General features: G+C 39.7%; 1 protein-coding gene across 1 annotated transcript in view; it reads left to right on the top strand.

Moving 5' to 3' along the window:
• Positions 1-17,069, top strand: part of LACTB2 (lactamase beta 2) — a 43,773-nt gene that overhangs the window by 23,931 nt on the left and 2,773 nt on the right. The window contains exons 4-6 of the mRNA XM_004697523.2: positions 9,274-9,452; positions 12,565-12,713; positions 16,535-16,616. Coding sequence (XP_004697580.1) covers positions 9,274-9,452; positions 12,565-12,713; positions 16,535-16,616 — 410 coding nt within the window. The remainder of the gene's footprint in view (positions 1-9,273; positions 9,453-12,564; positions 12,714-16,534; positions 16,617-17,069) is intronic.

A 17,069-nucleotide genomic window follows, 5' to 3' on the forward strand; every position in this document is an offset into this window, starting at 1 on the left:
AGGGTGGGTTGGAACAGGGGAACCGATTACAAGGATCTACATGTGACCTCCTCCCTGGGGAGTGGACAGCAGAAGAGTGGATAAGGGGAGACAGTGGACAGGGCAAGATATGACAAAATAATAATTTATAAATTATCAAGCGTTCACGAGGGAGGGGGGAGAAGGAGAGGGAAGGGGGGAAATGAGCTGTTGCCAGGGGCTTAGGTGGAGAGCAGATGTCGGGAATGATGAGGGCAGTGAATGTACAAATGTGCTTTACACAATTGATGTATGTATGGATTGTGATAAGAGTTGTATGAGCCCTTAATAAAACGATTTTTTTTAAATGTGGTCCATACAATGGACTACTACCCAGCCACTAGAAGCAGTAAAGTCTTGACCCATGCTACAATATGCATAAAGGTGAAAGACATGCTGAGTGGAATAAGTCAGTCACAAAAGGATAAAAGTGTGGCCTCATTTATGTAAAAAGGTGAAAAAGGGCAAATGTTGACAGAAGGAAGTTTATTATTAGTTACCAGGGGTGAGGGAGTGGGTTTGTCAGTTTCCTGAGGCGCTGCCTTCCGATCTCAGTCCTCAATGGACTGCTGACCTTGGGATTATTCCACTGACCTCAGATTCCTTCTTTACCTAGTCGCACCTCAACTGTCCATCCCACGACACTCACACACAGAGCTAGCAGACAGTACTTACAATTCATGATGCGTATTAGGGGAGCTAGCGGGTTACAAAAGGATAACTTGTTTGTCTCTGCCATGGGAAAGGGTAATGATAGAGAGATTCCTGCAAACAAGGTACCATTTTGTAACCTGTTAACTCCCTGCCATCAAGTCAATGATGACTCATTGGACAGAGCAGAACTGCCCCCTGTGAGTTTCCAAGACTAACTCTTTTCTAGAGTTGAAAGTCTCATCTTTTCTCTCGAGGAGTGCATGGTGATTTCAAACTGCTGACCTTATGGTTAACAGCCCAACACAGAACCACTGTGCCATCAAGTTCCTCATGTAACCTGCTAGTTTCCCTAAGGAACCCCTTAATCCTTAAGCCTTGGCCATGCTCTGTGGCCCAGGGTGCCCGCTCCTCTGCCTCATGGTCTGGGCACCGTTCCTTTGCTTTCTCTCATTCACAGTCTCAGTGCTGTTCCTCAGCTCTGTGTCATGATCTCCGTCCTGCTGTCTCCTCCTCCACTTTAGACATTCTGATAGCTTATTTTTCTTAATGGTCACAGGATACCCTGCCCTGCCTTTGAGATAGCTCACTCTTATACCCAGCAGGATGACAAAAGTGACCAGTCCCTGAGTTAGAGTTCTCTATACCTTAATCACATGCTCCCACTCACTCCCTATGGGTCCTGGAGGCATAATGCGTATAAGTTGGGCTGCCATCCGCAAGGTCAAACAATAGGGCATTCCATTCCCATAAAGAGCTACAATCTCAGATATCCACAGGGACAGTTCTTCTCTGTCCTATAGGGTCCCGTGAGTCAAAATCAACTCTATGACATTGAGTTTTGAGATCTACAGCTTCCTGAGAAAGAGTGTATTTGTGAGAACTTACATGTTTAAAAATGCCAATTTTGACTTGCTTTTTTCTAATAATAATAAGGTTTGGCTGAATTTCTATTCTAAGTTAAAAATTAAGCAACATTCCATTTTTATCTCCTTTCTAATACTGTAAGAAATCTTAACACCTTTCTGGACTTTGCGTGGCATCCCTTTTTCCTCTTAGCTCAATGAGGCCTTATGAGGCATAGTTAGCAACAGACCTCCACGTTGTCTCTCTGGATCTGGTCAGCTCCTATTTCATTAGCCTAAAATAAGCAAAGACCAAGTTGCTAAGCACCTCACAACTTAGAAGCTAAAGTTGTTAGAAGTCTCCCAAAAAGTATAATAAAAATATGGAAAATTGGAGTAAAAAGGGTAAAGTTAGAGAAGGATTTCTAAAACAAAAGGAGTTATAGTAAATGAAGAAAACATACATAAGAGAGAAAAAATTAGCAATTTCAGAAAATATTCTGGACCTGAGGACACATATTCTAGACTAAATGTCCAATAAAAGACCCCTCAACATAAACTCCTACCTGACACGTCATTGTGAAGATTCAGAACAGTCAGCAAGAAACTTTTTAATGGCCACTACTAAAATGAAATATTTACCCTTCATTGAGTGTGTAACTTTGTGCCAACTACATATTAAAACTTTACAACTTGTCCTTAAATTTCCCGGAAACCTCTTGAAACACATCCATGTTTTAAAGACACACTAATACTTAAGCAGGTTAAATTGTTTGCCCACTAACTATATCTAGTTTAAGTACATATGGCTTACAAATAACTAGGAAAAAACAAAATGGCAAAAAAAATGCAGGCCACCTGACCAGAAGTGACAACAGGGAAATCTAATCATCAGAAAGCTTGAACTTTTATCTTTATGTGTGTGATGTGTGTCTACATATGGATGTGGAATAATTACTCACTAGGTACTTTCATTCTGTTGTACATAGGGTCGATATGAGGCAGAAGTGCCTAACATCACCCACTAGGAAACCAAATTCTCAGACTGTATCTGAACCAACAGTTTTTTAAGGCTATTCACATCAGTGTTGTTCATGGAGCACAAGTGAACATTAATGTCCAACACTGGCAACGAAATACTGTGTAACCACATAAAACATCACGTTTTAGAAAAAAATAAGGCTAGAGGGAAAGCATATCTTAAATGAGAATTTTGAAATCAAGTATAAAACATCAATTTTGTTTTTATAATATAAACATACATACAAATTATGTTATTTGGAATAAAAGTGTTGGTGGGGTTCTTAGTAATTTTATCTCCATTAAGTACTTTTGCCCTATCACCAACCTCTAGTGTTTGTGTAAATAGTGCTCAGTCATTAAAGAGTTTAATCTGCACAAACCAACAATTCATGGATTGCAATTCATAGCCAGACTAAACTTGTATGATTTCCTTATCTCAACATTGTTTTAAATTCCATACCATTGACTAAATGAATGACCCATAATTACCTTATGCCTAGAAGGATGATTTACAATGTGTGTGTGTGTGTGTGTGTGTGTGTGTGTGTGTTATTGTTTGAAGTGAACTTGTTTGTCACAGGACTCCAAGTCCATTTCAGGTTCACTTTCCTCCTTGTTTCTTTAAGCCGCTCAGACCACTGTTTAGCTTTGAGGGCTAAGGAATCGGGAGGGATATTTATAATCTTCTCTATCATAAAATGATAATGATTTCTCTAAATTGACCCACACACTGTCGCTGAAGACAAAATGGGTGCATAAGCAAATGTGGTGAAGAAAGCTGATGGTGCCCGGCTATCAAAAAGTATAGTATCTGGAGTCTTAAAGGTTTGAAGATAAACAAGCAGCTGTCTAGCTGGGAAGCAACAAAGCCCATGTAAAAGAAACACTAGTCTGTGTGATCATGAGGTGTCAACAATATCGAGCATCAGAAGACCCAAAACAAACAACCATTTTTATGTGAATGAGAGGGGTCGGAATGGTGACCCAAAGCATATCTGTAGACAATTGAACATCCCTTCACAGAAAAGCCACAAGAAAGGGACGAACCAGCCAAGGAACATTCCTCTAGTTCTTTAATGCTTCCTTTCCTCCCTGCCCCCCACCCCCTCACTATCATGACCCCAATTCTACCTTACAAATCTGGCTAAACCAGAGCATGTGCACTGGTACAGACACGAGCTCTCAACACAGAGAATCAAGAACAGATTAAACCCCTCAGGATCAATAATGAGACTAGCATGGGGGTAGAGGGAAGGGGGTAGGGGAGAAAGAGGAACTGATTGCAATGATCAACGTATAACCCACCCCCATCCTTAGGGAGCCAAAAACCAGAAGCATGGGTGAAGGGAGAGAGCAAATGGCGTAAAATATGAAAATAAGAATGATTTATAAATTATGAAGGGTTCATGAGGGGGTTGGGGGAAGGAGCTGATACCAAGAGCTCAAATAGAAACTAAACGTTTAGAAAATGAAGATGACAACACATGTACAAATAAGCCTGAAACAAGTGATGTATGAAATGTAAGATGTATGATCTATGGGGCTGTAAGAGCACCCAATAAAATGATTTAAGAAAAAATGAATAAATAAAATTATCTTAAATAAAGTGACCCAGAGACATATATAAACCATAGATATATGAATAGATTTTGTACTCGCACTTAATTCTAGCCCTAATCTAATAAAAATTAGTTCTTATGACTTAGCCTTGCTTGATGCTCATCCTCATGAGGAAATCACTAAAAATGCTGTAGCAAAGTGTAGAGAAAAAAACTAGATGGTGCCCAGCTATCAGACAGAATAGCATCTGGCAAGCAGCTATCTAAGTGAGGTATAAACTAAGTCTACATGGGAAAAACATACCAGCCTATGTAATCCAAAGACTGTAAATAATAAAATCCAAACTCAAAGGAAGGAATGGTATCAGAACCTAAATTGTGAACATGTGGTTTACAGAAAGGTCTAGATGACAGTAAAAGCCCAAAATCCATTTGCAGGATCCATACATGGATTAAGCCTCTGATGAATCCCCTTTTACTATAGTTAGAGATGTGAATAGCTTTGTTATCAAACAGCATTGTAAAATCAATTACCACAGATGTAGTTAGGAAGAACATGCTCAGCTCAAGAAAAAATTCAATCCTCAAGTTGCAATATGGATAGATTCTGTGCGAAAGACTATACAGAGTCCATATTCCATATACCAAAAAGAACTAATCCAGTGGTTGTCAACCTGTGGGTCACAATCCCTTTGGGAAAATACATATTTCCGATGGTCTTAGGCACTGAGACACCATTCCTCTATTCCTCTATCTGTCTCCAGGCAGGTCCGCCACATGCAGATACGCCCACTGACAAGTACCTGGCGTGAAGACTGTTACCCATGCTACACCATGCTTCAAGACAAATTTTCATTTATTTGTATTTAGAAATAAATATTTCACACTATATAATTACATATTGTTTTTGTGATTAATCAACTATGCTTTAATTATGTTCAGTTTGTGACAATGAAAATACATCCTGCATATCAGATTATGATTCATAGCAGTAACAAAATTACAGTTATGAAGTTGCAATGAAAATAATTTTATGGTTGAGGGTCACCACAACATGAGGAACTGTATTAAAGGGTCACGGCATTAGGAAGGTTGAGAACCACTGAACTAGTCAATATTCCACCATTTCAGGAAGTAATTTGTGAGCTAGAACCAAGAGTGTTCAAGGAAGAAGTTCAAGATGCAATGGAAGCATTAGCCAAAAACAGGCTTCTAGAATTGATGGATATTTCAACAAACTGATGATGCAAGTACTCACTTGTGTATGCCAAGAAATTTGGAGGACAACTGCTTGGCCAACTAACTTGATGAGATTCATATTTATACCCATTCCAAAGAAAGATGACCCAACAGAAAAATAATAAACTGTGGATAACCTTGAGAAGAATGGGAATTCCAGAACACTTGGTGGTGCTCATTCAGAATGTGTACATGATTGTGTTAGCTGGGTAGACTAGAGAAACAAATCCAGAGACACTCATATATGTGTATATGAAAGAACTTTATGTAAAGAGTAACTGTACATTAAGAAAACATCCCGGTCCAGATCAAGTCCGTAAGTCCAATATTAGCCCATATGTCTACCAATCTATAAGTTCCTCTTCAGACTCACACAACACATGCATTGATGCTGAATGCAGGAAGATCACAAGAAGTGGGTAGAAAGTCTTGTGGATCCAGTGGCAATGGAAGCATCTCAATGCTGGCAGGGATCTCCACTTGGCTCCTCCAGCTCCAGGACTCAAGTGTAGCTCCATGTGTCTTGCCAGCAGAAAGATGAAGCAGTCTGTGTGCATCTGGCCTCCCAGTGAGCTATTTATCTCTATGGAGCCTCCAAATTAGGTCATCAAGCTGTGACTTGATTGACAGGCTAGACTCCACCCCTCCGAAAGTTGACACCAGATTATGTAACTACCACAATGATCAAGAGGCAGTTCTACAAACAGAACAACGCAAGGGACATGCATCTGGCCTCCCAGTGAGCTATTTATCTCTATGGAGCCTCCAAATGAGGTCATCAAGCTGTGACTTGTTTGACAGGCTAGACTCCACCCCTCCGAAAGTTGACACCAGATTATGTAACTACCACAATGATCAAGAGGCAGTTCTACAAACAGAACAAGGGAATATAACCTGCGGCATACAGATTCCACAACCTTACTTGCTAAAAGTGAGGAGGAATTGAAGCACTTGCTGATGAAGATCAAGAATTTCAGCCTTCAGTATACATTACAACTGAATGCAACAAAGACCAAAATCCTCACAATTGGATCAATAGGTAACATCATGATAAATAGAGAAAAGGTTGAAGCTGTCAAGGATTTTGTCTTACTTAGATCCACAATTAGTGCTCATGGAAGCAAGTCAGGAGATCAAAAGATGCATCACATTAGGTAAATCTGCTGTACAAGACTTCTTTAGAGTATTAAAAAGCAAAGCTGCTACTTTGACTGAGTTGTACTTGATCCAAGCCATTGTATTTTCGCTTCATATGCATGTGGAAGTTGGACATTGTGGTAGTTATATGATCTGTTGTCAATTTAAGAGCACTAAGAGTGAAGGGGGGTGTAGTATTAAATAAAATTGTCGCTGGGGGGTGAGGTGCCAGCCCCCACCCGCTGCTTGAACTCACTGGTTCAGTAATACTACTTCTGGGTTCAATAATGCACAATTGTACGGTTGAGATATATAAGTATTATATTAAAGTCATCGAGAGCATGAGAGATAATACAATAATACAGTCAGGCATGATACATAGCAACATTGCTCACCTCAGCCCAGCTTGGTGGTCCACGTGGAGAGAGGGGGAAGGGAAGGAGGGAAGGGGAACAAGGGAGAGGGGACTGAGCAGGGAGTGAGCAGCAAGGAGCTCAGGGTCAGAGTCAGAGAGTCAGAGAGAGAAGTCTTGCTGACTCACACCTATATACCTTTTGGGGGCAATCCAGCCCACTAATTACAGGTAAAGACATACGTCACAGGAAGGGGCTGCACTATAGGTTACACAGCAATGAGAGGGTGGTCTCTGGGTCTCCATAGGAACATTATCAGTAGGGTGTAAACCCCACCTAGAGGAACCAAGCTAATGGTCCCAAAGCTTCAGAGAGAAGTAGGCCATTGTCCCCAGCAGCAGGGAGCAGGCCCAGCCCTGCTGTGGGATGAGACAGCAGTCTGGCAGCAAGTGTCTGACTTCTCCCCACAGGGGGGGGCGGGGAGAGTGAAGGGATAGAGTTTATCCTGTCAATCAGGACGCATGCTGGAGGCGAGATGCATGCTCACTCCCAGAGAGACATTCTTGTTGACAAGCCACATGGAGACAGGCTGATGGCAGTCAGAGCCTCGGAGCTGAAGGAAGTATATGGAGACCCCTGCCAGCGCTGAGATGCTTACAATGCCACTGGATCCACAAGACTTCCCACCCACTGGCTGTGATCTTCCTGCGTTCAGTGCCATTTCATGTGTTTCATGAGTCTGAAGAGGACTTTATAGATTGGTATAGGACATATGGGCTAATATCGGACTTATGGACTTGATATTTTCTGGGCTGGGATATTTTCTTAATGTACAATTATTCTTTATATAAAGCTCTCTTTTTATTTGCTTTTTTTAAAATCATTTACTAGGGGTTCATACAACTTTTATCTCAATTCATACATCTATCCACTGTGCCAAGCACATTTGTATATTTGTTGCCATCATTTTCAAAACATTTTCTTTCTACTTGAGCCCTTGGTATCAGCTCCTCATTTTTCCCTCTCTTCCCCACCCTCACTCTCATGCACCCTTGATAATTTACTTTAATTTTTTTTCATGTCATACACCTACCGCTGTCTCCTTTCACCCACTTTTCTGTTGTCCATCCCCTTGGATAAAACTTATACACATGAGTGTCTGTGAATTTGTTTCTCTTGTCTACCCGGACTAACAGACATTGAATAAGGAAGACCAAAGAAGAATCGGTGTATTTGAATTATGGTGCTGGTGACGAATATTAAAAGTACCTGCTAAAAAGACAAACCAAACTGCCTTGGAAGAAATATGGCCCGAATGTTCCTTACAAGAAAGGATGGAGGGACTTTGTCTTACATGCTTTAGATGTGTTATCCTGAGAGACCAGTCCCTGAAGGAGGACATCATTTTAGGCGGAGGGGCAGTGAAACAGAGAGAAGCCCTCAAGGAGATGGATTGACACAGTGGCTCCAAATGGGCTGCGGAGTTGGTGCGGCGGGCAGGAGGGCAGTGTTTCATGCTGTGTGCATGAGGTTGCTAGGGGTCGGACAGGACTCGATGGCACCAGTAGCAACACAACCGTTGGGTTAAACTGTCACGTCTGAGCTCCCTTCTGACTGATTTTAAAATTGTTCCCATTTTAAAAAAATGAAAAGGAAGTACACATGGATTAAGCCTCTGGTGAATCAGTGAATCCCCTCTGACCGTAGGCAGGGAATGTGACTACCCTTGCTATCATGTAGACTGCACTGCAAAGTGGATTATTACAGATACTGTTGGGTTAAAATTTAATACATTATCATTTGATCTCCTTTTGACCCATTTTTAATTTGGTTTTTAATATTTGCTGCTTTCTTTTAAGGTTTTTCTTTGTCTTGTGTTACTTTTTTTTTTCTCTTTTTTGTATGATTTTTCTGTATATGAAATCCAGGATAGGTAAATCCATAGACTCTAACTTGATTAATGGTTTCTTGGAGGTATGGCAAGGGAATTTGGGAGAAATGAGGAGCTAATAACAATGAGTATAAGAAAGAAAATATTATAAAATTGATTATGGTGATGATTGTACAACTCTTAATACAATTGAACTACTGAATTGTGTTATATAAATTGTATACCAATAAAATTGTTTAATAAAAAATACTTTTCCTATTGTATTTTTCAAATACTCTAAAATCAGTGCCTAATGCTTGTAAAGTAAGGGGAAGGGAGGGGAGGAGAGAGGAGTATTGCATTTGCCCTTTAGAGTAAGAAAGGTGATTAGTTAAAGGTGAGCAGTCTCTCATGATGGTTTTCACTGCTCACAAGGGAAAATAAAGGGACTGCTTAACCCATTGGCATCCTTTATTTGCATCTTGTTTAGGGCTAGGATAGAGAATACTTTATTTCTCAAAATGTCTTCTAAGTCTAAGAGTTCCTAATAGTGACCATCTCCTGTTTCTTTCATCCAGAGTGATCTACACGCCTGGCCACACTGATGACCACATGGCTCTTCTTTTAGAAGAAGAAAATGCTCTCTTCTCTGGAGATTGCATCTTGGGTGAAGGAACAACTGTGTTTGAAGACCTTTATGATTATATGAAGTCCCTAAAAGAGTTATTAGAAATCAAAGCTAGTATTATATATCCAGGTAAGTAATTTAAAAAATTTAGCAAACTATTTGTGTCAAATGATTTGGTGGTAGTGGGGGGTGGTGGTGGTGGTGGTGGTGTGTTTCCGTGTGTTTCCCTTTGAAGAGCCACAGATAAATTGTGCCTTTAAAATGCACCAATAGATCTGATCTAGCCATGCAGTACCTAAGAGAAGATTGAGCGTTTGATTTAAGATAGAGGATTCTGTCTTGTTTTTAATATCCACACAGCTGTTTTATTCTCAAGACAAAGGAAATAGCCTTACCGTAGAACAGAAAATCTTTTAAATAAGCAATTTTCAATTGTATTCCCTTGATTTTTACTGTGCACCCCATTGAGCTTGGGTGACATTAGACCTCTGAGCTTTCGTTATTTCAGACTGTTGGAATATCAGTAGCTGCCACACCAACTATAAAATAATACCTTTATTTCCATTGTCCAGAAAAAGAAATCTGTTAACATCTCAGTTAAGAATTGACACTCCCACCCCCACCCTTCTCCAAAACTCTGCGACAGACACAAGACTCATCCAGAAGACTTAGAAGAAAAGGGGGACTGGTTAACTAATACTCTAAGTTCTTCTGATTTGCTCCTAACCAAACAGCCAGAGAAGAAGCTGTATCTGCCAGTTCTTCTGTGCTCTCGCGTTTTCCCGTGAGTTCCTACTGCCGAGGGGATCCGAGACAAGCAGTGGAGCTTGGCATCGGATTCTCGTTATGACATGAAAGGAAAGGCCGGCTATTTTTAAAGAAAAGAGTGTGGGTGTTCAGTGCACTCACATTCAAGTGACTGCCTAGTAAAGGCCCTTAGAGTGCTTATTTTAGTGAATCAGTGGGATGGCTCATTAGCACAAAAGGAGTTGGTATATAAATTATGTTCTATAGTCATCCCTGCCACATAGTAAAACTTGCTGCCCATGAGCTATTGTGCAGGGGACTTTGCATCTTCCATTCTGAGCCCTGATGGCTAACAGATTACCTACTGGGCTGCTAGCCATAAGGCTAGTAGCATGAACCCACCAGAAGCTCCTCTGCAGAAAGATGAGGTGTTCTGTGTCTGTATTGATTTATAGCCTCAGCAACCCACAAGGCAGTTCTACCCTGTCCTCTGCGTCACTCTGTGCCAAGATTGACTCAGTGGCAATGATTTTTGTTGTGGGTGTTATCTTCACAAAAGTGCTATGGAGTGGGTAGTGATGTCCTCGTTACAAAACACCAAGACGGCTCAGAGAGTTTCAGTGACTTACGGCCACACAGCCACTAAGGAATGGTGTGTGTTCTAACTAGAGATACATACTAGGTTCTCCTTTAGGTGTGTGTGTGTGTGTGTTACATACTAGGTTCTCCTGCTGTAGGGTGTGTGTGTGTGTGTGTGTCTAGGTTCTGCTTTATGTGTGTGTGTGTGTGTGTGTGTGTGTGTGTGTGTGATAGAGAGAAGAGATAGGTGTATAGAAGCCGAGATAGGTTGGTCGATATTTGGGGGAAAGCTCATGGAGCACATCAGTTCCATTCATCAAGTCATGCACATTTTGTTCAGTAGCACTGATTGGCATCACCGTGTAGCAGCACTCTGCCCACTTCCTCCCTGTATTTCTCATTTCCAGAATTTTTTGTTCTCAGATAACTTAAACATTTTTTTCTACAGACTTGAGTAATGGATTGATTTGCACTATCTAAAAGAGCAAATAACTTACAGTATAACTTTTTCCAGATTGTCAAAAATGCTGAATTACATTCATAAATACATAAAGCTGTTTTCATGTTAAAATTATAAAATAATAAATTTACATTAAATTCTATCAGTGCATTTTTTTAATTAAATCATTTTATTGGGGGCTTGTACAATTCATCACAATCCACACATACATCCATTGTGTCAAGCACTTTTGTACATTGGTTTCCATCATCATTCTCAAAACATTTGCTTTCTACTTGAGCCCCTGGTATTCACTCCTCATTTTACCTTCCCTCCCCGCGTCCTCCTGTCTCATGAACCCTTGATAATTTAGAAATTATTATTTTGTCATATCTTACACTATCCCACATCTCCCTTCATGCACTTCTCCTCTGTCCATCCCCCAGGGAGGAGGTTATATGTAGATCCCTGTAATCTGCTCCCCCTTTCTCCCTCACCTTCCCTCTACCCTCCCAGTATCACCACTCTTACCACTGGTACTGAGGGGTTCATCTGTCCTGGATTCCCTGTGTTTCCAGTTCCTATCTGTACCAGTGTACATCCTCTGGTCCAGCCAGATTTGTAAGGTAGAATTGGGATCATGATAGTGGGGGGGAGAAAGCATTCAAGAACTAGAGAAAATGTGTATGTTTCATCATTGCTATACAGCACCCTGTCTCGTCTCCTCCCTGCAACCCTTCTTCAAGGGAACGTCAAATTGCCCACAGATGGGCCCTGGATCCCCACTCCGCACACCCCCTCATTCACAATGCTCTGATTTTTTTGGTCTTTGATGCACCCTATCAGTGCATTCTTAATCCTTTTTATTTATTTATTTATTTTGGTGTTTCCATGAAGCTGCTTTTTCGGTTCTCTGAGTATAATCATATATAAGTAAGCTTGACGTTGTGGTTTAAGCCGCAGATGATAGAACCAGAATCCCAGCTCCACCCCACCCTTGCTTTGAGACCCGGGGCTGGTTATTGCCCCTCCCTGTCCTTGGATTTTTCTGTAAAAGAAGACGTAAAAATAGCATCTTCCTCTTGGGACGGCTGTCAGAAAGACATACATGAAACATTTAGAGGGATATCTGCCACATGTAAATATGATGTAAAGTTTCTTATTGTGATAGTTGCTCATTTTAGTGGTACTTTAAATGTTTTATATCCTTTAGTATCAAAATTTTGCTTTATATTTGCTAAGTATATTGTAACATTCGTGTTTTATTTGGTATGCTTCTCTGATATTTTTTACATTGTACCTAATTTTTAAATCTTTGTCCCTTTATATCGCTCTAAATAATTCATATTTGTAATATATTTTGTATCCTTTTCAATACACCATACAAATTATTTTAAAATAGAGTGAATTAACTTCAAATGTCCATAGCATTTTTTTAATCTGACTGAAGTAATTTTCATCACTACTTTGATTCAGGACACGGCCCAGTAATCTATGATGCTGCAGCTAAAATTCTACAGTACATTTCTCACAGAAATATCCGAGAACAGCAAATTCTTGCAGTGTTTAGGGAGAACTTTGAACAATCATTTACAGTCATGGAGCTTGTAAAAACTATTTACAAGGTAATTGTTGCGTATCTTTTTTGTACATAAACAGTTTTAATAGTGTAATCTATTTAGTAGACTATAAATATGGTAAGCTTACTATATCCCAGGACAGTACCAATCTATGTTAATTTTATAATGAATGTCACTTCTGTATATTTGAAACCAAGAACCTCAACTTTCTAGAACACAAGAATTAAACCAACAAATGAAAACCAAGCTTAAGAACAAAAATAGCTATCCCTTGCCAGTCAGTAAGCCTTATGTACTTGACTTTGCAGGAGAGATCATTGACAGCCTGATGGTGAAGTTTTATAATGAGTGGTATAATCTTTGTGATTATTTGGTTTCCTGCCCTGTAGCAAGTGAGAAGGGGTGATCTGATGGGGACAAATACTGGGATAATAGCACTGAGAAGTTGCAGAGTTGCTTAATGGTGGAGAAAATGTGTATCAAAGAACCTGAGTAGAATGGTTCAGTATATAGGAAAAGAGCACCGCACCTTTAAGCACTTTATAGTTTAACATCACTCTGTTACAATTGATTGGTGTAATTCCATCTTTGAGCAAAGGTTTTCTATATGTTTGCTCTGTAGGTAGTATAGCTTAGAGCAGCGGTTCTCAACCTGTGGTTCGCAACCCCTTTGGGGCCAAACTACCCTTTCACAGGGGTCACCAATTCATAACTAGCAAAATTACAGTTATGAAGTAGCAACGAAAATAATTTTTTGGTTGGGTGTCACCACAACATGAGGAACTGTATGAAAGGGTTGCACGCGGCATGAGGAAGGTTGAGAACCACTGGCTTAGAGATAAAGAATATAGGATTTGGAGTAAAACTACACTGGGTCAGGCTTCCCTGGGTGACGCACACAGTTAGTGCTCAACTACTAGCCAAAAGTTGGCAATGTGAACCCTCCCAAAAGCACCTGGGAAGACAGGCCTAACCGCTTCCTAAAAAATCACACCCTTGAAAACCCTACAGAGCAATTCTGCTCCACAAATGGGGCAGCCGTGAGTCAGAATTAATTCAATTCAATGAGTTTTAAACTCCCTGCTCCCATCTACAAAGGAACTCTGGTAATGTAGTGGATTACATGTGGACTACAAGCCACAAGTTCAGCAGTTTGAATTTACCAGCCCCACCAAAGGCAAAAGATGAGGATTTCTGCATTCCTGTTGATTTACAGCCTCAGAAACTCAAAGGGGCAGCTCTGCTTTGTTCTACACAGTTCTACAGAGTTGCTTCGAGTCAGAATTGACTTGAGGGCAGTGAGTTTTGGGTTTTGGCTCCCACCTATTATATGTCAAGTTATTTAACTTCTATAAGCCTCAGTGTCATTAGAGATAAAATGAGAATGCTAACATTATTAATCTTTTGAGATTGTTGTAAATACTAAGGCAATTCCACTTGTTTTTAATATCATACCAAACAAATAGTTATTAGTTAATAAATATTTAGTAGTACTACCAGTGCTGGGCTGTGGCCAATATAAAAGTAAATATGGCCAAGGCCCCTACCTTGTTTATCTGTCTATGGAGAAACAGATGAAAAAACAAATCATATATTTACAGAGTTATAATACCATCCCCACAATCCATTTTACAGATTTTCCATCACCCTATAAAGAAAGCTGCCCCCTTTAGCAGTCACCGTTCCCCCAAGCTTCCTGCCCCTACACCCCTAGCACCACCCCTGACCCTAGCAACCACTTTGCTACTTACTTTCTTTTTCTACAGATTTGCCTATTCTGGACATGTCATATAAATAGAATCATATAATTCATTTTGTTTTGTGACTCATGGCTTTCACTTAGCATAAGGTTTTTGAGGCTAATTCATGTTGTAGCTCTATACGTCATTTCCTTTTATGGCTGAATAATGTTTCATAGTTTGAATATACCACATCTTATCCACGCATCAGTTGATGGCAATATACATCATTTCTACTTTGGGGCTATTGTGAGTAATGTTTCTATAAATATTCATGTTCAAATTTTTATATGGACATGATATTTCTCTTGGGGGTATGTATGTATGTATATATACACACACCCAGAAGTGGAATTACTGGGTTATATGGTAACTCTAGGTTTAATGTTTAAGAACTGCCATACTGTTTAAAAATTAGTGATTGCTCTATTTTATAATCCTACCAGCAGTTTATAACGATTCCACTTTCTCAAGTTGTATTACATTTTAAGAACTTAAATAGCCACATGTGGCTCATTTTGACTATATTGGGCAATACAGTTTTCGAGAATGATAATGTTTCTCTAGCTGCTTAGCATGTAACAGATTTGCAGTAGATGAGTTATAGATCCTAACAGCAATACATGATTTCTTGAGAGTGATTTGGGTACTAAGGAAAATCTGTGCTCAAATATTTAACATACCATCTAATTGCTATTCTAATGACCTTTCCCAACATCCTGCTTACTAGTACTGTAGAATTGAACTTTCATTTTAATAAATTAACTTTTGGTTCCTAAGCACAGTTTAACTGGAATAAAATACTGTGTTTGAAAGTCTACTGTTTATACAGACAGCAAGGCAATGGTCTCAGGAGCAGATGTGCTTTGGAAAGGATGTTGCTTTTTTTTCTCAGAATCAATTTTCAGGTTTCATTCACCCACTGACATCAAGATGATTCCAACTCAGAGCAACACAATAGGATAGGACAGTAGAAGTGCCCCTGTGGGTTTCCAAGACTGTAAATCTTGACAGGAGTAGAAAGCTCCCTCTTTCTCTTGCAGAAAAGTTAGTGGTTTTGAACCGCCAACCTTGCCCTTAGCAGCCCAACGCTTAACCCACGTGAGCATGTTTTCATTTGAGGATGGGGCTGGAAAGATACATGAGTTAATGTCTAGAAATCTCTACTTTTTCTTATGAAGCCTCAAGAAAGGAAATCTTTGGAGAGAGGAGGGCATGGAGCCAGGGCTCTTAAAGGATGTGATGGAGGTTTGGATTGACCGTTAATAAGAAAACATAACCATATGTCACAAAAGACTCATCAAAGGTTGTAAAGGAAGTGGAAAATAACTCACCAACTTCATTGTAAGGAATTCAACATATTTGAACAGACTTCTGTCAAGGCTTTCACAAGAAGTACACAAAACATACATGCAGTGCCCTAAAGCACAGTGTAGACTGCATCCGTGAGAGTAGCCTTCCCTCTCTGGTTACTCAGTTCCCATCATTCTGAAGTGTTCTTCTCTTCCCCTTCCCTCTCTTCTTCCTATCCCAGCCTGACTCCTGACTAATGGTCTGAGACCACTAGTCAAGTCTGTTATTTTTCTTCTAGAAATACAACTCTTATGTAAAGAATAAAAGGAATCATTTGCTTTGTCATTCTGATAACAGCTGCCAAATACCACATTTTATGTTAGCCAGAGTAAACATGAAAATTGCCATGAAGTTGAAACTTATATTCTTTTATTAAAATGTGCAAAAAAACTGTGCTCATGTATAAAATTCATGTAACCTCACAAATTCACCATTGCGTATACCTAAGAATACCAAAGAATAATCTTAGCAGCTATTTATTTGTAAAATATTAATGACTTTGCACTATGTGCCATCCTACTAAGTTCTGGGTGGTTAGTAGTAGACAAGCTTATCCTGCTTCCATGCATCTGGAGCTGATGGTTTAATCTGTAGGAATGTGGTGACCTAAAGCAAAACCTATGCAAAGTAAACTCATTTGGGTTATTACTATATAAATAGGTGTTTAAGTGAAATTGTTCTTCTTTTATTACATCTTGTTTTTCTTTAAAATGTCTCAAAAGGGTTGACTCCTTTTTTTAAAAAAGGTTGTTTTCATATTCATTTTCTCTTCAGGATACTCCTGAGCATTTGCATAATGTAGCTAAACACAATCTCTTGCTTCACTTGAAAAAATTAGAAAAAGAAGGAAAAATATGTAAGTATGCTTCTAAATTTTAATTATTTTACTGTCATCGTCTAAAAAATTTTATAAATCACTATTTCCTTTTAGGAAAAAAAACAGTGCCCATCAGTATTTTACCCTGAACATCACTTTAAGTAAGAAAGATAGACAGTACGAGGAATTATTAGCACAAGACCAGTTGAACACAAACTAGAGCTAAACACCCCCACGGGCAATCATAATCCCACTTAGGGGGACTGCTCCTCACCCACCGGAAAGGCAATCAAACACATGTAGCAAGAAGGTAGCATGTCTTCTCCCAGACCACGAGCTCATGAAGAATTTTACATGTGTAGAAAATGGGAACAACCTGATCCAAATTGGTAGTGAGGTGGGTGTGGGAGGCCTGGTAGGGCATGATCAAGGGGAATGTAACAAAGAGGAAGTGCTGAAACCCTGGTGGGGACTGAGCATGATAGTGGGACA

Source organism: Echinops telfairi, unplaced genomic scaffold (assembly GCF_000313985.2).
Source record: "Echinops telfairi isolate 266 unplaced genomic scaffold, ASM31398v2 ScPeMD7_1;HRSCAF=3_0, whole genome shotgun sequence".
Lineage (NCBI taxonomy): Eukaryota > Metazoa > Chordata > Mammalia > Afrosoricida > Tenrecidae > Echinops > Echinops telfairi.